Source organism: Taurulus bubalis (genome assembly GCF_910589615.1).
Source record: "Taurulus bubalis genome assembly, chromosome: 11".
Taxonomy (NCBI): Eukaryota; Metazoa; Chordata; class Actinopteri; order Perciformes; family Cottidae; genus Taurulus; species Taurulus bubalis.
This window is the reverse complement of record NC_136599.1, coordinates 1,404,486-1,424,153: the sequence shown is the minus strand read 5'-3', so window position 1 is coordinate 1,424,153 and position 19,668 is coordinate 1,404,486. Positions and strand designations below refer to the sequence as shown.

The 19,668-nt window shown below is 42.7% G+C and overlaps 1 protein-coding gene across 1 annotated transcript in view; it reads left to right on the top strand.

Moving 5' to 3' along the window:
* Nucleotides 1-6,601: 6,601 nt before the first annotated feature.
* LOC306743537 (uncharacterized protein) overlaps nucleotides 6,602-19,668 on the top strand; it is a gene marked incomplete at its 5' end in the record, with an annotated part of 83,874 nt that continues 70,807 nt past the window's right edge. The window contains 6 exon segments of the mRNA XM_079226058.1: nucleotides 6,602-6,638; nucleotides 6,802-8,601; nucleotides 8,604-8,669; nucleotides 8,672-8,870; nucleotides 13,034-13,207; nucleotides 13,329-13,502. Coding sequence (XP_079082184.1) covers nucleotides 6,602-6,638; nucleotides 6,802-8,601; nucleotides 8,604-8,669; nucleotides 8,672-8,870; nucleotides 13,034-13,207; nucleotides 13,329-13,502 — 2,450 coding nt within the window.

The window sequence follows — 19,668 nt, the reverse complement described above, 5'->3', positions numbered from 1 at the left end:
TATCGCTGCTTTCTCAAACTAATAGACTGTTTAAAACCAGACAGTTCAACAGGTCTTAGTAGAGCTACACATTAATGAGGCAGATGTTAGTGATGTCGTCATGAGGTGAACATACACAATGTGGACAATAACGCAAAGGAGGCAACAAGAAAAGCAGAGCCGTGACATTAAGAATTCAATGTATTTGTGGATCGTTCTGCGTGCTTTTGTGAGTGAAATTAATTTTTCAGTCCTTCTGTGTGCATTTGTGAGTCTTTCTCTGCATTTGTAATTATTGAGACTGATCCCCATACTAACCAGCCAAGAGACTAAAGAGCATTGTGAATGTCTTTTCTTAGATACGACTCTGCAGCTAAAGTGACAACAACATGAAACTGTCCCATGAGTGTATTCAGTATTGAGGTGAATGAGCTGATTGTCACGATGAAGAGCAGTAATGTGTGATCTCTCCAGCAGGTGGTGGTGTTGGTGTGAAGGTGTGGACTCTGCTATGAGTCAGTGTGAGGACCGAGAGGAGGGAGTCCCTCCCTCTAAAACCAGTCTGTGTGGGGACCATGACCAGACCAGAGCTCAGAGGTGAGAGGACCATCTCTACCTGTCATGACTCTTCTCATGTCACAGCGTCTTTGACTCACTGACTCTGTTTCTACATGTGTGACCAGGATCCACCAGAGACCAGACTGTCCTGGACCTGGACCTGGACCTGAACCTGAACCTGGACCTGAACCTGAACCTGGACCTGGACCTGAACCTGGATCTGAACCTGGACCTGGACCTGAACCTGGATCTGAACCCAGCTGTGTGTCCCTGAAGAGTAATCGGTCTAAATACGATATTATTAACTTCAAAGATGGACGCCGTTCTCATGACCCAGAGTAAGTTGTTTATGAAACAGATGACTAACTGTTCTGATTCTCAGTTATGATACACAGAATTGGTCGTGCATCATTTACAGTGTTGTTTTCATGATGATCAATCATGACAGAACTCAATATATTTAACTTACTCAGGTGTCAGCAACCTTTCATATCCAAAGAGACATTTTGATCTTTTTTCCACCCAAAAGAATGTGTCTGGAGCCGCAAAATCTATTTGATATCACAGCTTATAAAGTTTTATATATAGTCATATTATATATACAAAAACTATAGTTTGTTGTATTTATGAAATTATAGACCAAGAATAAAGACAATTGTTGACATTGTATTGCTATTTAACCTGTTATAACAATATCAAACTCTTATGAAGAGGAGACAAAAATACAGTCATGTGTCGACTACATTGAGGTGAATTAAAAACACAACTATGCGGATGTGAGTCATATCTATATTTGGGTTAATGAGGTAGAGTGTTCATCCTGTAATCACAAGGGAGCAGGTTTGATCCCTTTCCTCTTCATGTGAGGTTTACATTTTAAACGCATATCTTTAGCTATGTTTACACTGAGCGTCCTCACTGCAGACAAACGGAGGAGGACGGATCCGTCTTTACTAGTGCTGGGCAGAGATGGACACATTTAACTGATTAATCAAATGATTTGTCTGAGATTAACAGCGATTAATCGCATTATGCGCAAAATTCTATAATGAAGTAAAAACTAGTGTATTGTACTCTGGAGCAACAGGAAGTTAACAACAGTGTATAAATCATTTTTTATCAGTTTATTTTATATAGCCCAACATCACAAATACAAGTTATCCTCAGAGGGCTTTGCAATCTGTAACAGAACATCCTGTCCCGGGACCTCACATCGGATCAGGAAAAACTCCCCCAATAAAGATAGTAAAAACCCTTTCACAGGGAAAAAAAGGAAGAAACCTGAGGGAGAGCAACAGAGGAGGATCCCTCTCCCCGGATGGACAGAAGCAATAGATGTCATGTGACCAGAATGAACAACATAACGGAGTTACAGCACATCAGACAGTAGTCTCAGTAGATAACTGTGTTGCAGGAGTAGTATATAGGTTATAAAAATGCATGTGCACGCCAGTGTGTGCACATTTCAAAAAATGCAAATGGATAGGTGGAGTTATTCTGAAAAGTGGTTGTGACTGTATGTCATTTAGAGGTGTGTCATAACAGTGGGGTTTTGTTTAAATATTTGTATATATATATATATATATATATATATATATATATATATATATATATATATATATATATATATATATATATATATATATAGGACTGTTACCCCATGCTATTTTATTTACTTCTGGACCTACTGGAATAAAATATCTATCGCAGGCTATCCTTTGTAGAAGCCTGAGCTCTGAGACACTGAGGATAATGGTGTTGTAGACCTAAAGTATACTTTATACTATATTAGTATAAACTATCAGCAAACCATGAACATGCTTATTGACTAGATTAGTTTTCTTTTTTATTATAATTGATAGATAATTACGTATATGTAAGGAGCTCCAAGTGTTTCAAGTTGAGACTTCTGAGGGAAAAAAGGGCCTGAAAGAGAACAGCAATAGTACACAGAACCCAGCAAGATATACAAAAGTTCCCCAGTACTTAAACTGAGACTATAGGTTTGCTGGTGTTATGATATTCATACAAATAGAAGCTACAAGTAAGCAGATATTCATAAAAACTGAGGCTATAAGTCAGCAGTGGTCTGACATTAATACAAAAGAACTATAGGGCAGTAAGTTAGCCGGTGTTCAGATATCATACGAACTATAGAGCTGTATGTTAGCCAGTGTTCTGATACTTATACAAACTGAGAATATAGTGAGCTGGTGTTCTGATATTCAAACAAACCAAGGCTATAAGTCAGCACAGGAGGGGGATTTGATTTCCATTTGCACCAGCAAAGGTGGAGGGGGTTTCTGTGGGAAAGTGATGGTGACTGTAATACAAATTTTCATCACCTGTAACATATAGAACTGATTAACAATTACTTTTAGGTAAAACGTTTTGTTAGTAAAACATAGTCATACAACCTGAGGCCATGTAAAAGCAGGCTTGTTAGCCGCAGTTCTGATATTTATACAAAAATCCATCTCTAAGTTAGACAGTCCTCTGACGTTTAATACAAACCTAGACTGTAAGTTAGCTGGTGTTATGATATTAAAACAAACCATAGCTATATAGAGCTGTATGTTAGCCAGTGTTCTGATACTTATACAACATTGATAATATAGTGAGCTGGTGTTCTGATATTCATACAAACCAAGGCTATACAGTCAGGTCCATAAATATTTGGACATTGACACATTTTTCATTATTTTGGCTCTGTACACCAAAGCAATGAAGTTGAAATGAAAACATCAAGATGTGCTTTAAGTGCAGACTTTCAGCTTTAATTTGAGGGTATTTACATCCAAATCAGGTGAACGGTGTAGGAACTACAACGAATGTATAAGTGGCCACCCCGTTTTGAAGGGACCAAAAGTAATTGGACAAATTAATATAATCATATATCTCATTGTCACTTTTTCATTTCCACTTGTTCATTTCAACTTCATTGTTGTGGTGTACAGAGCCAAAATAATGAAAAATGTGTCAATGTCCAAATATTTATGGACCTGACTGTAAGTCAGCAGATGTTTTGATAGTCATAAAAACTGAGGCCATATAAGAGCAGGCTTGTTAACCGCAATTCTGATTTTATTTATACAAACATCCATCTCTAAGTTAGCCAAGCTTCTAACGTTTAATACAAACCAAGGCTGTAAGTTAGCTGGTGATCTGATATTATATACGGAGCTATAGTGCCAGCTTGTGCAAATCTTTGAGGATAACCAATGTACAATCTGTTGCTGTATGTAATTGTGTTCTGTTTCTTTCAACAGTTATGACTTCCAATCAGTTTTAATACAACCAGCTGGACTGTACTAAGCTAGCCTGCCTTTGGAACTATACCAATTCAAGTAGTCACGTTGAGACTACTTATATGACATATAACTTGTAGTAATAATAACAACTACAACTTCATATTCAACAACTTCAATTCTCATAATTGTTTTTATGTGTATGGATGCAAATTTGATTCATTAAAATGTCTTACTTTTTGCGTGACGTAAGCACACATTTAAGCGGTCACGGAGTTTCAGCTGCTCAACGTCAGTAGGAACATGCGTTATGAAATGTAAAAATAATATGAATTATAAAGGTCAGAATTCAATACTAAACTATTAATACAGCACACAATGATAGTCAGCGTACTATGCATTTTGTATAGTTTGGAGTATCAGCACAACTTTGTAAAATGTATTTAGAATTAAGGATATTAAAAACATAATAAGATATTAGCATATTTTTTTCTTTTTGAAGCACTGATGTTTTCGTGACACAAATTGAACAATGCAATGATAATATTTCTGCACTGACTCAAAGAAGTGAGATATGAAAACACCTTTCCTGACATTTGCAGTCCCCATTTGACCTATCCCATCCCCCAACCTCCACGGTCACTGAGTTTCAGCTGCTCACTGTCAGTAGGAACAAGCGTTATGAAATGTAAAAATAATATGAATTCTAAACGCGAGCATTCAATTCTAAACAATTAATTCAGCACACTATGATGGTCCGCTTAACTATGCTTTTTGTATAGTTTGGAGCATCAGCACAACTTTGTAAAATTAATTTACAATTAAGGATATTAAAAACATAATAACATATTGTTTAATATGAGTTGGTCTACTTTATAATAACTACACACTATTTAGTATTAGTAAAGCATGAGTAAAGACTTAATTCAATCATAATGCATTGTTCCAACATGAACACTTATTAGTAACTCATTAGAATGCAATTCATGAACACAGTTATGAACATTTCATTCTTGATTAATCAGCTTGACTGTTATCTGTGTCATGATGGGGTTTTCATACTTTATAAATTATGGACCAACCCCCTTATGTAAATTAATTAATATGTGTTGCAAACCAATGATGTAATATATATTGCTAACCAATTATTAAGGACTTATAGATGATGCACATGTGCTTTTATGAATTTGTTTTAATACTCAATTGTGCATGTTCCTTTTTGTGAGCACAATCCTTTGCCAAGTGATATGTGCTTTGGCAGACTGCACATCTCATCCTTCTCCCATATCTGTGGAGTGGATTCGTCCCTTGAACAGCCGTATGGTTTTGTGGGCTTGACCTGACATTACTTTCACGCTTGCCTGTAAACCGTGTGGAGTAGGCAGAGTCGCCAGCTCCCACACTCACACGGAGGTCATCAGCTCCCTCTTGTGGAGAGTTATCGCCAAAGATTCTCTTCTAGCCTGACTTCATGTTAACAAACGAAAGCTCTGGGCAAGCGGTAAGTGCCAGTTGTTTGTCTTTAACATGAAGTCCTGCAGTATCCAGTAGCTTGAAAGCTAACACAGCATCTGGAAGCTCCATCTTGAAGTAACGTAGTCTGTTGTACCGGCGCTCAAACTCGATAATGTAGTCGACCGTAGAGACGCCATTTTCTTTCCTGATCCGGTCAAACTCCGTGTACGCCTCGTACTGACGATCCTTTTCCTCTTTCAAAAAAATCTAATTCCAATTTCGTGAGAAGTATAAGCATTCCTCCATCGACGCTCAAATCCGCTGCGGCGATTTCTAGCGCACTATCCCTCGCTCTTCCCGTCAGCGATCAAGCAACCGCCAAGGCCTGCTCCTCCTCCAGGTCCGTCACCAGCCCAAAATAATGACAGGTGAAGTCAAACCGCTACAAGATATGAGTAGTTTTATTTATTACGTCTTCGCAAACAAGTCACCATAAAGAAGCTGTGCCTTATTTACTATCAAAGAAATGTTGAAGCTGTAATAAAATGATATTTTCCGTCTAATAAAACCAGTGAAAGAAGAAATGTAAATCCTTTAAGTTCAGTAAATGTCAATGTTTCTATCAGTTCACAGAGAGAAAAGTCTCCTGAACCCAGCTGTGTGTCCATGAAGAGTGATCGGTCTAAAGGTGGTATGATTGAATTCAAAGATGGACGCCGTTCTTATGACCCAGAGTGAGTTCTTAAAACAGATGAAACAGATGACTAACTGTCACACAGATGGTCGTCCTTCATCTCCAGTCTTCAGCATCTGGTTTATGAAATGATTCATCATGACAGGACACAACATCTTTAACTTATTGTTGTATTTGTGTTTTAATATCATGAACAATAAACAGTCTGTGGAGCAAACACAATGTGAGCTGATTGTTCATGACTCCTCCACAGAGAGGACCAGGAGAGCTCAGAGGTTCCCAGAGGTCCGTCTGCTCAAACACACCTGGACTCCATATTTATGGTCTGTACATGTGCAACTACTTTTACATCTATTCTGTTCACATCATCTCCATGCTGCACTCTTTAGACCAGTGGGTTGTCAGTCTGTCCAACATGGATCTGATGTTTGCTTCCATGGTTTTAGTTTGTCATTCATAGAATATTCTGTTCCAGCTGCTGGAGGAGAACATCCTCACTTTTGTGAAGGACGAGCTGAAGAAGATCCAGAAGGTTGTGAGTTCAGATTACCCAGAATGCTTAGAGATTCAGAGAGAGGATGAGGAGGTGTTTGATGGTGAGGATGAAGAGCAGAGGAAGAGGAGCAGAGAAGCATTTCAGAAGATCTCACTGCACTTCCTGAGGAGCATGAAGCAGGAGGAGCTGGCTGACTGTCTGCAGAGCAGTAAGAGGATTTCTCTAAAGATTCAACATGCTGGATAAATGGGACGTTTACTAATGTCTCAAGAGATGGACCAGAATATATTCATAGACTCATTCTTTGAGGAAATGACATGTTGAAATCTATTCTTTGACTCATTGATCCTCTTTGTTGTGTGTTCATTCAGGACTTCCTGCTGCAGTTTGTCAGCGTAAACTCAAATCTAACCTGAAGAAGAAGTTCCAGTGTGTGTTTGAGGGGATCGCTAAAGCAGGAAACCCAACCCTTCTGAACCAGATCTACACAGAGCTCTACATCACAGAGGGAGGGACTGCAGAGGTCAATGATGAACATGAGGTCAGACAGATTGAAACAGCATCCAGGAAACCACACAGACCAGAAACCACCATCAGACAAGAAGACCTCTTTAAAGCCTCACCTGGAGGAGAGGAACCAATCAGAACAGTGATGACAAAGGGAGTGGCTGGCATCGGGAAAACAGTCTTAACACAGAAGTTCACTCTGGACTGGGCTGAAGACAAAGCCAACCAGGACATCCAGTTCACGTTTCCATTCACGTTCAGAGAGCTGAATGTGCTGAAAGAGAAGAAGTTCAGCTTGGTGGAACTTGTTCATCACTTCTTCACTGAAACCAAAGAAGCAGGAATCTGCAGGTTTGAAGAGTTCCCGGTTGTGTTCATCTTTGACGGTCTGGATGAGTGTCGACTTCCTCTGGACTTCCACAACAATGAGGTCCTGACTGATGTCACAGAGTCCACCTCAGTGGATGTGCTGCTGACAAACCTCATCAGGGGGAAACTGCTTCCCTCTGCTCGCCTCTGGATAACCACACGACCTGCAGCAGCCAATCAGATCCCTCCTTACTGTGTTGGCTTGGTGACAGAGGTCAGAGGGTTCACTGACCCACAGAAGGAGGAGTACTTCAGGAAGAGGTTCAGAGATGAGGAGCAGGCCAGCAGGATCATCCCCCACATCAAGACCTCACGAAGCCTCCACATCATGTGCCACATCCCAGTCTTCTGCTGGATCACTGCTACAGTTCTGGAGGTCGTGTTGAAGACCACAGAGGGAGGACAGCTGCCCAAGACCCTGACTGAGATGTACATCCACTTCCTGGTGGTTCAGTCCAAAGTGAAGAAGGTCAAGTATGATGGAGGAGCTGAGGCAGATCCACACTGGAGTCCAGAGAGCAGGAAGATGACTGATTCTCTGGGAAAACTGGCTTTTGATCAGCTGCAGAAAGGGAACCTGATCTTCTATGAATCCGACCTGACAGAGTGTGGCATCGATATCAGAGCAGCCTCAGTGTACTCAGGAGTGTTCACACAGATCTTTAGAGAGGAGAGAGGACTGTACCAGGACAAGGTGTTCTGCTTCGTCCATCTGAGTGTTCAGGAGTTTCTGGCTGCTCTTCATGTCCATCTGACCTTCATCAACTCTGGTGTCAACCTGCTGGCAGAAAAACAACTAAAGTATAGGCCTAAACTATTGAAAGTGAAACCTAAACCAAGACATCTCTACCAGAGTGCTGTGGACAAGGCCTTACAGAGTCCTAATGGACACCTGGACTTGTTCCTCCGCTTCCTCCTGGGTCTTTCACTGGAGACCAATCAGACTCTCCTACGAGGTCTGCTGACACAGACAGGAAGTAGCTCACGGACCAATCAGAGAACAGTCCAGTACATCAAGGAGAAGATCAATGAGGATGTGTCTCCAGAGAAAAGCATCAATCTGTTCCACTGTCTGAATGAACTGAATGATGGTTCTCTAGTGGAGGAGATCCAACAGTCCCTGAGTTCAGGACGTCTCTCCACAGATGAACTGTCTCCTGCTCAGTGGTCAGCTCTGGTCTTCATCTTACTGTCATCAGGAAAAGATCTGGAGGTGTTTGACCTGAAGAAATACTCTGCTTCAGAGAAGGCTCTTCTGAGGCTGCTGCCAGTGGTCAAAGCCTCCAACAAAGCTCTGTAAGTACAGAGAGAGTTAGATTCATAGATCATAACTTAAATACGCTGCTATCTTTTCCACGTATTATTGTTTTCTTCCTCCTTGTCTCTTCAGACTGAGTGGCTGTAACCTCTCAGAGAGAAGCTGTGAAGCTCTGTCCTCAGTCCTCAGCTCCCAGTCCTCTAGTCTGAGAGAGCTGGACCTGAGTAACAACAACCTGCAGGATTCAGGAGTGAAGCTGCTGTGTGCTGGACTGGAGAGCCCACACTGGAAACTGGAGATTCTCAGGTCAGATCAAGTTAGTTTGTCTTCAATGATATAAATGTGTCTCTAAACTATCAGGTCCATTTAGTGTGAACAGACTCTCTCTTTCTGAATCTATGAATTTGTTCATCAGGAGGTCAGATTTCATGAACCACTTAGAGCAGGGGTCAGCAACCTTTCCTATCCAAAGAGCCATTTTACCCTTTTTTTCTCCCAAAAATGTGTCTTATATAGTTGTATATATAGTCATATTATAAATACAAAAACTATAGTTTGTTGTATTCATGAAATTATAGAACAAGAATGAAGACAATTCTTGAGATTGTATTGCTATTTTACCTGTTTTAACTATCAAACTCTTATGAAGTCGGCTACATTGAGATCAATTATGATGACAACGATGTGGACCTTGAGTCCTATCAATATGTGTGGCTAATGTGGTAGAGCAGGGGTGGCCAACCAGTCAGAGACTAAGAGCCACATGTTTTACTGTGTTACCGGAAAGAGTCACATCATACACATGAACATCACCCCATCCCTTCCTCACACACACACACACACACACACACACACACACACACACACACACACACACACACACACACACACACAGAGACCTCTGCTCAGCCAGATTTAGTGTAAATGTCACACACCAACATGATGATGACAGAAATTGACTCCTACAGTACTAAGACCACAGGCCAGTCATTCTCAACACACACACAAACTCTCAGTTCAACCAAGTCCACAAACAAAAACATAATAATTTACAATAGCATTTTTCTTTTACTATGCATGTTGCTTAGTGGGACTTCTGGCATTCCTTGCCTTGAACAATCCTCTTCAAATCTGGCTTGTATTCCGTTGTTGCCACTCGAAGCAATTCTTCCACATGGGTGTCAGTCAGAACAGATGGATGCTTTGATTTCACGTGTTTCAGGGTAGAAAACAGACTCGCAGACGTATGTTGACCCAAACATTGACAGTATCTTAAGTAGGGATGGGTATTGTTTGGGTTTTTTCCGATACCGGTGCTAAACCGATACTTTTAAAACGATACCGGTGCCTGAACGGTGCCTGAACCGATACTTTTTTATTGCTAAGGCAATTTTTTTTCTTCAAATTGAACAATATTATTAACTGTTTGAAGTATACTATAGATATAAATAAATAAGTACATACAAAACACACTTCAAACTACAGCTTCAAACCTTTTAACTTCAAACTATAAAAATATATATTTAAAAAAGAACAGACACAAGCATCATGGCCTGATGGGACCGTGTGCAACAGAACTCAGACTCTGTTGGATCCTAAAACTGCTGCTTTATGGACTACACGTCACCATTAATATCAACTGGAGAGATTTGTTGCATCAAGCCGAGGACGGACGTTCAAAAGCTCGTGCTCGTGTCTCCAGCGATCTCTGTGTGCGCGCACTGTGTGTGAGCGCTGGAAGCCCCGCCCCCTCGAGCCCCGCCCTCTCGAGCCCCGCCCTCTCGAGCCCCGCCCCCTCGAGCCCCGCTCTGCATGCAGGCAGACAGAGAGCAGAGCAGCAGTGTGCTCTGATCCGCTATTTTAATAATCGTTTTTAGCGTGCGGGCACCGCGCTACCTTTTTAGTATCTATATACCGTGCAACTTTACAGAGTAGTGTAAAAAAAAAAGTATTTAAATCGGCTCAGGCACCGGAAGGAAGCACCGAAATCTGCGTTGCTTTTCGGTCCGGTAGGTACCGGACGTGTTGGTTCTCGGTACCCAACCCTAATCTTAAGCGCAGCTTAATTCATTTTCCCAAGGGGCCGCATGAGAAATTTGTACCGTTGTGGAGCGCCGAACCAATAGGCTGAACTTAATTCAATTAACTCAATATGAATGTTATAGCTTGATTAAAAAACTGTAAATTATATGATTTTGAGCTGATAATGGTGAGAATACATGTTACAATAAGGCTATGAAAATATGAAAAAAATGTGATTACATTTTTTATGATTCTTTTTAAACCTTACCTTAAATATGTACAGTATGTTAAAGACCAGCAATTTATTAACTTTATACAAAAGCAATCAGTGCTTTTGATGTTTTCCAGTTCAGTTCAGTTGTTCTTTCTCAGTGAGAAAAGTCCAGTCTGTGTTGCTTAAAAAAGTGCACTGAAGTCTGGTTGAATGAGGTGGAGATGAAGGACAGCTGGCAGAGAGAGAGGATCTGATCTGTTGACCTTCATCACTAGAATGTTTGTTCTCATGTAGGTAGATCCAAAGAGAACCAACATCTTCTGAGCATCTTTCCTCATGTGAGGAACGTTCTCCTCTTTGAGAGAAGAGTGAAGATCCAGAAGTGATCCTGACTTAAAGTGCTCTGCATAGTGGATCAGACCGCAGATCAGATCCGCGGCGGCTTTGCGCGATTAATGTTCAATCTGGAGGCGGAGGCTGCAGCGCGAGGCTCCTGTGAGACTGACCGCCTGTGAGAGCTCTGGACCGGCATAGCGGAACAGAAACTGCAGAACAAGACGCTTTCACTTCAGTCGTCAAGTTGGCAACACTGCCCGTAGTGAGGCTGCGTAAGCGCGCACGCACACATCAATAAACCGCCTTCAAAGTGAAAGCAGTGCCGTTTGTATTGCATTCATGGCGTGCATCTTATTTATTTTTCATTTTTGATTGACCTCACGCGGGCCAGACTGGGAGAGCCCGCGGGCCGTAAGATGCCCAGGTCTGGTCTGAAGTGTTTGCAAAATCAATGAAAAGATTTTAAAAGAAAAAAAACACAAACACAAACTTTGATATGAAGGTAAGAGCCGCATGAAACCAGGCAAAGAGCCGCGGGTTGGTCAGGCCTGTGGTAGAGTGTTGGTCCTAGAACTGCAAGGTATCAGGTTCAATCCCCACTGGAGGTTTACATTTTAAAACGCATATATTTTGCTTTGTTTCCACTGAGCGTCCTCACTGCGCCGGACTTTTTTACTAGCAGACGCCTCAGTGTCTCATGAGCTGCCACAGAACCAGCAGCAGTGGTGGAGTTTGGAGACGTGATCCACTTCCTGAAAGTAGATCTACTTCACTCAGTTTGCTGCAGCAGTTGAGGAATCGTTCTTCTGCAGCTTGATAGCTTGTTCTGGAAGAGTCTTTCAACAATAAATGTTTTGTTTGCTAATTTCTCGTCACATATCAAACATATCAGCATCGTTGGCAGTGAAAGCAAATTAATACGCCCACGAATTCAACTCTCTTTTTTCTCTGTGACTTTTATGTATTTATTTTTATCCGTTGATAGTTTAACGAGGGCGGGGCTCTGGAAATCACGAGTAGCCAGCTGCAGGGAGATCGGTGTGATCGGTGAGATCGGTGAGATCGGTGAGATCGGTGTGATCGGTGTGATCGGCTGCTGCTCGGCGGCGACGTGACAGGATGTGATGCACATTTTAGTTAAAACAATATTTAAACATTTTTTTATTTCCATTGACCCAATATCACCTCAAACTCCAAGATAAGAGGAGTTCCCTTTGATTTTCCACTATGCAAAAAAATAAAATAATAAAAGTTGTTATTGTTTTATTTCTTCCCAAAGCCTCACGAGCTAAAGATCCGCGGGTTACCGACCCCTGACTTAGAGGAACTCGTCTCAGAGACTAAACTAGAGAACCTTGTAGAACAGACACATTTGATCCACAGTGGATTAATAAACGATGGTGGCGTTTGAAACCTAATTTTATTTCAAAATAAGCTTGCTTTAAGATAATATATATTTGATATAAGTAATGAATGAGAAGGAGAAATGCAGGAAAAGAGACTGAAAACTTGAATGTGTCTCTACAGTGATGATCTGTTGAGAGTTTAATGGTTGTTTATTTCTGATTTAGAACGTAACAAACATTAAATCAGAATATGAAGTTTAATTTCTTTTTTTTCTTTCACTTTGTCATGAAAACAACAGAAAACCATAACTGTTTTTTTTTATTCACCCATCCTCCTGATATTGATACTACAGTCCTTCCTGCTTACAGTAGAGAACACTGAACTGAATTGTTTTATCTTGTTCAGATAAAAACGGCAAGAATTTTATCCATTTCACTGAACACATCATATTTGTTCTTTCTGATTCTACTTTAGTCCAGACTCATTATCAAAGAGGATTTCATTTTGACATGAATATTATTTTTCTTCTTGTTGATTGTTGTCTCTTCAGACTGAGTGGCTGTAACCTCTCAGAGAGAAGCTGTGAAGCTCTGTCCTCAGTCCTCAGCTCCCAGTCCTCTAGTCTGAGAGAGCTGGACCTGAGTAACAACAACCTGCAGGATTCAGGAGTGAAGCTGCTGTCTGCTGGACTGGAGAGTCCACACTGGAGACTGGAGACTCTCAGGTCAGGATGTAAACATGTAAAACTAGTTGACACTCAGATCCTGATTTACATTCATGGATAAACTCGTATCCTCCTCCAGATTGTCTTAAGATGTGACGTGTGTTGTGTTGTGTGTTTGCAGGCTGTCAGGCTGTCTGATCTCAGAGGAAGGCTGTGCTTCTCTGGCCTCAGCTCTGAGCTCCAACCCCTCCCATCTGAGAGAGCTGGACCTGAGCTACAATCATCCAGGAGACGCAGGAGTGAAGCTGCTGTCTGCTGGACTGGAGGATCCACTCTGGAGACTAGAGACTCTCAGGTATGAAGAGGCTGCAGCCACAGAGCATCAGTCTGATAGAGGAGGTAGAGCTGGAAACCTGTTCTCTGTCACACTGTCAGCCTGGTTAATATGACCCTGACACACCAAGCTGACCTCAAACTACCAGAGACTCATCTAACTGTTTGTGTCCCACACGATGTTGCACGGTGTATCGATACTAAAAGGTACCGCGGTACCCGTACGTTAAAAACAATGTGACTTTGCATATCTTTAGTATCGATGCTTCATTAAAATAGTGTGCGATCAGAGCGCACTCACTGCTCTGCTCTCTGTCATGCTGCCTGCATGCATTGACTGCAAGGGGGCGGGGCTTAAGGAGACAGGTCTTAAGGAGGCGGGGCTTAAGGAGGCTTAAGGAGGCTGCCCAGCGCTCTCACAGCGAGTGATCAGGGGAGACATGATGGCCTCAATGCAGGAGCTCTTGCCGACTGTCCTCGGCTTGTTGGAACAAAAGATGAAGAAGTGAAATGTGAAAGTACTTTGGCTCCATTACAGACTGAAGGAAAGCCCACTGACACACAGAGACCCGTCTAACAGACCAAGGGAGGACACGTCAAACATGGCAGAGCTCCTTTCAGACAGACACCAGACAACAGGCTACATAGCCGTGTAGAATCAATGCTGTGATGGCACCATGTAGTGTTCATTAATATCTTGCTGGAGGCTAATACTAATAATATGGCATTTGTTAAGTGTTCAAAAAGCTGATAAAAGCTGGTTAAAAGGGAACCAGACAGATGTTTGATTTATTACTTTTCAGTCTCCAGTGTGTGTTTCCCTTTAGTCCAGACATTACTGTGAAAAGACAAAGAAACAATCTGTTTAAACCTTCTTGATGAATCATCACAATAGGAATGTGTTGCTGTTTAAAGGAGTTCAGCTCCACCTGGTTTTGGTTTGTTTTGCACTGAGAGACAGTTCTCTGGCTGATAGAGTGGACTTGTTGAAGCTACAGGTGACAGTCGGCCACAGACGCTCAGCTGGTGAACATAGTGGAGCATTTAGCAGCTAAAGAGACAGATGTTTCCCTCAGGAGGTGGAGACCAAACACAGAGCTAAGAGAGAGAATAGTGGACTTCCATTCATCAGGTGACACAAACACAAAGAGTCCTGATGAGTCATCATGTTGATGTGGAACTGCTGGATGTGGAAGCAGCTGGTTGATATCATGTCAGACACAACTACTTCATAAGCTGATAATGTGTCAGATGTTGTGTTTACAGCTTGTTTTCACTGAACCACAAACAGACAAAGAATCAACTGATGCAGGTTTAAACATCTGATTTACTGACTGACTGGTAGAGGAAACTGAGTCTGAACTGGAGGATGATTGTCAATACAATACTGATAATAATAAATCATGAATCAGTGAACGTGATGAGCTGTCGTCATCGGCCAATCAGAAGAAGCTCCATGAAGTACCAGAATATGAGCTGATGAATAATAAGTGGTCCATGTGAACATGAATAACAAAGCTCTGTGATGAGAGTGATGTCATGTTCATGTGTTCATGCTGCTCTGACTCCTCCTCCTTTCAGGGTGGAGCCTGCTGGAGTCCGATGGGTCAGACCAGGTCTGAGGAAGTGTAAGTGTGCTTTGAGTTTGATTCATGAAAACATTCAACCGTCTTCAGACTGTGACATCACTCATTCACATCTCTGATGTCATCATCAAAGTGTCACTAGATGAACAGATGATAGATTAATAACTGCAGCTGTATTGTGTCTTGTTCTCTCCATCAGATTCCTGTGAACTCACACTCGACACAAACACAGTGAACAGGAACCTCAAACTGTCTGACAACAACAGGAAGGTGACATATGTGGAGGAGCATCAGTCATATCCTGATCATCCAGACAGGTTTGATGTCTGGCTTCAGCTGCTGTGTAGAACTGGTCTGACTGGTCGCTGTTACTGGGAGGTCGAGTGGAGAGGAGGAGTTTCTATATCAGTGAGTTACAGAGGAACCAGAAGGAGAGGAGAGAGTATGGACTGTTGGTTTGGAATGAATGATCAGTCCTGGAGTCTGGAGTGTTATGATGGTTACTCTGTCTGTCACAATAAGACAGTAACACACATCTCCTCCTCTTCTTCCTCCTCCTCTTCCTCCTCCTCCTCCTCCTCCTCTGGTAGAGTAGCAGTGTATGTGGACTGTCCTGCTGGCTCTCTGTCCTTCTACAGAGTCTCCTCTGACACACTGATCCACCTCCACACCTTCAGCACCACATTCACTGAACCTCTTTATCCTGGGTTTGGGTTCAGGTTCTGGTCTGGTTCCTCAGTGTCTCTGTGTTCTCTGGAGGATTGAGAGTCTCCTCCTGGTAGAGAAACCTTCTCTCTGCTGTCCAGGTAGTTCAGCCTGTACAGGATCACACAGCTGATGTTAGTTAGCAGCAACCTGATCTCTCAGTGGTTGTAAACAGGTGCAGCAGGTGAGGGGTACCTGAGCTGGTCTGGACTCAGGGGGGTTGAGAGCTCTCTGGACTTGTGGTGTTGCAGATGGATGTGTGAGAGCTGAGCGAGGTCCATGTAATGACCTGAAATGATCTGTTTCTGAGAGAAGAAACATGTTTTACTTTGTGTATAAAACTCAACTTTGTTGTCTTGAAACATTTGTTTGTGTGAAGAAAAACCTCCGAATGTCAAACTCTCGTTTAGCCCTCGCCCCCTGGTGGCGGGGAGCTCTCGTCTTTCTGGATCAGATTCAGCTTCTGTGGAGAAATAATCACAACTTGTAAAGAGTTGTTTTGATTTGAAGAAACTAAATTCATCATCTTTTGTTATTTTTTCATTAATTCTTTTTTTATTGTAAAAATAAAAAGACAATACATAGACATAACATCAAGAGGACGACAAAACCGTGAGATACAAGCCAGCAAAACATTATATATTCAGGGTATAGAAGTACTGTGTGTGTGTGTGTGTGTGTGTGTGTGTGTGTGTGTGTGTGTGTGTGTGTTTGTGTGTGTGTTTGTGTGTTTTATTATTTCATCTAAAAAAGGCACAAAGTATAGATGAGGGCAGATTCATATGTGTGTGTATGCATGTACGTGGGTTTCAATTGGGTTTCAGGCTAAAAATGACAAACAAGTGAATATGAATAGAATGAGTCATGAAACAGTGAAGGATGACCAGGTGGAGTTCTGTTGTATTGTAAATGATGGAGGATGTTAGACTGTCCATTGAACTGTGTGATCATGAGGTTTCTCCAGTGTGTGATGTGTATGTTATTCCTTCATCTCCAGGTCATGAGGATAGTTTTCTTGGTGATAGTTGAGGCCACGAGGTCACCAGCGTTAGTTTGGCTGAGCTTTATTGTAGAAATGTCTCCTAGTAAACACAGGGATGATGGGACCAGGCCATTTTATCTTTTTCTTTTTTCATCTTTTCTTCTCTTCTTGCATTATCCGTTGTCGTAACCTTTAACCTTGTTATTGTCAAAACTAATAAAACTGGTTTGTATGTTGTACATTCCAACCAAAGTCCAGTGTTGCTGGTCTCTGAAGGCGTCTGGTCGTCTCCACACGGTGAGAGAGCTCTTCTCCTGCGATGGGCTGACAGGAGTGAATGATTGGTTCTCCTGAAGGTTCCAACCACACGGGGTTCCTCCTCCAGTGGTGGCCTCTAGAACCTTTAAAAACCACCTATCTTTAGCCCTTTCCTCTAAATGTCATCCCCAAACTAAAAAGGGTGCATCTCTGCCACCACTAGGGCTGTTTGAATAATGTTGGTTATAATAAAAGGTACACATGTGAACATTTAGGTCAGATGTGCAAATATCAGTGGACTTCTTTGAACTTTGTTTTCAAACACATTTTTTTTGTATATTTCAAAATGTTTGCTCTAAATTTCCATTGAAACTATTTATTTAAAGCACATTTGATGAATACAGATTTAAAATATACCAAATATTTTGTATATTTTAAGTAATATTTTAGTGTAATTAGTAAGTAAACTTATTCGTGCTATTATTTCAATATATTAATATTCTTTTGTATTGTGTTAAAAAGTATTAGTGAAAATGCACCGAAAGCACTTTTTTAAATTATATATTTTGGTATCTTGCCGTTTTAGTATATCTTATTCATGCTTATATTTCAGTACATTATGTGTACATTTCCTTGAGAAAAATGTAAATTATTATTATAAATACAAATATTATTTATAAAAAGACATTTAGTCACTGTTTCAACACAAACTAACATTTAACCAACAAACAACACAGAACAATAAATACAGTTGAAACTCTTCTTGTCGTTCAGAGCAGTGGAGGTAACCCTGCATATGGTTCCCCGTACATACGTTCTCCTGGTTCTGCAGAACAGAACATGATGTGACAAATGCAGAATGTTTGACTCTCATGGGGCAAGTTTGTTGAAATATTCAGAGTGATTTATATTCAAGGAAAGACCTCTGTTGCCCTCTAGTGACCAAAGCTGAGCATATTGTTTAGTGGCCTGTTTGAAAAGCTTTTTCTGAGTATGAACCTGTGTTCTATGAAGAAATCATGTTGCATGAGAGAAGCCTGTTCAGATAGAGATAGATAGATCCATCCATCCATCCATCCATTATCAGCCGCTTATCCGGGGTCGGGTCGCGGTGGCAGCAGGTTCAGCAGGCCGACCCAGGCTTCCCTCTCACCCGCAACACTTTCCAGCTCATTCTGGGGGATCCCGAGGCGTTCCAAGGCCAGCCGGGAGATATAATCCCTCCAGCGTGTCCTCGGTCTTCCCCGGGGTCTCCTACCAGTTGGACGTGCCTGGAAAACCTCTAATGGGAGGCGTCCAGGAGGCATCCTGACTAGATGCCCGAACCACCTCAGCTGACTCCTTTCGACACGAAGGAGCAGCGACTCGACTCCAAGCTCCCTCCTGATGTCCGAGCTCCTTACCCTATCTCTAAGGGTGAGCCCGGCCACCCTGCGGAGGAAGCTCATTTCGGCCGCTTGTATTCGAGATCTCGTTCTTTCGGTCACGACCCAGAGTTCGTGACCATAGGTGAGGGTTGGAACATAGACCGACCAGTAAATGGAGAGCTTCGCCTTCCGGCTCAGCTCCCTCTTCACCAGGACGGACCGGTACAGCGCCTGTTTTATTGCTGCAGCCGCACTGATCCGTCTGTCGATCTCCCGCTCCACCTTACCCTCACTCGTGAACAAGACCCCGAGATACTTGAACTCCTTCGCTTGGGGTAGGCAGTTTGTCCCCACCTGGAGGGAGCAATCCACCGGTTTCCGGCAGAGCACCATGGCCTCAGATTTGGAGGCGCTAACTCTCATCCCTGCCGCTTCACACTCGGCTGCAAAACGCCCCAGTGAATGCTGGAGGTCACAGTCCGAGGAGGCAAACAGGACCACATCATCCGCGAACAGCAGAGAGGCGATCCCGAGACTCCCGAACCGGATCCTCTCCGCCCCCTGGCTGCGCCTAGATATCCTGTCCATGAAGGTCACGAACAGGACTGGTGATAAAGGGCAGCCCTGGCGGAGGCCAACACCCACCGGGAACGTGTCTGACTTATTACCGAGGATACGAACACAGCTCCTACTGCAGGCGTACAAAGACCGGATAGCCCGTGCCAACGGGTCCGGCACCCCATACTCCCGCAGCACCCCCCACAAAAACCCCCGAGGGACCCGGTCGAAAGCCTTCTCCAAGTCCACAAAGCACATGTAGACTGGTTGGGCAAACTCCCAGGACCCCTCCAGTAGTCTTGCAAGTGTAAAGAGCTGGTCCACTGTTCCACGACCGGGACGGAATCCGCACTGCTCGTCTTGAATCTGAGGTTCGACAAGCGGTCGGAGCCTCCTTTCCAGCACCCTGGCAAAAGCTTTTCCCGGGAGGCTGAGCAGTGTGATGCCACGATAGTTTGAGCACACTCTCCGGTCCCCCTTCTTGAAGATGGGAACCACCACCCCGGTCTGCCAGTCCATGGGCACTGTTCCCGACCCCCATGCGACACTGAAAAGGCGTGTCAACCAAGACAGCCCAACAATGTCCAGCGCTTTCAGCATCTCAGGGCGGATCTCATCCACCCCTGGCGCCTTGCCACCAAGGAGCTTTTTGACTACCTTAGCGACCTCTGCCAGGGATATGGGAGAAACCACCCCAAAGACTTCCGGCGCTGCCCCCTCTCCGGGGGACAT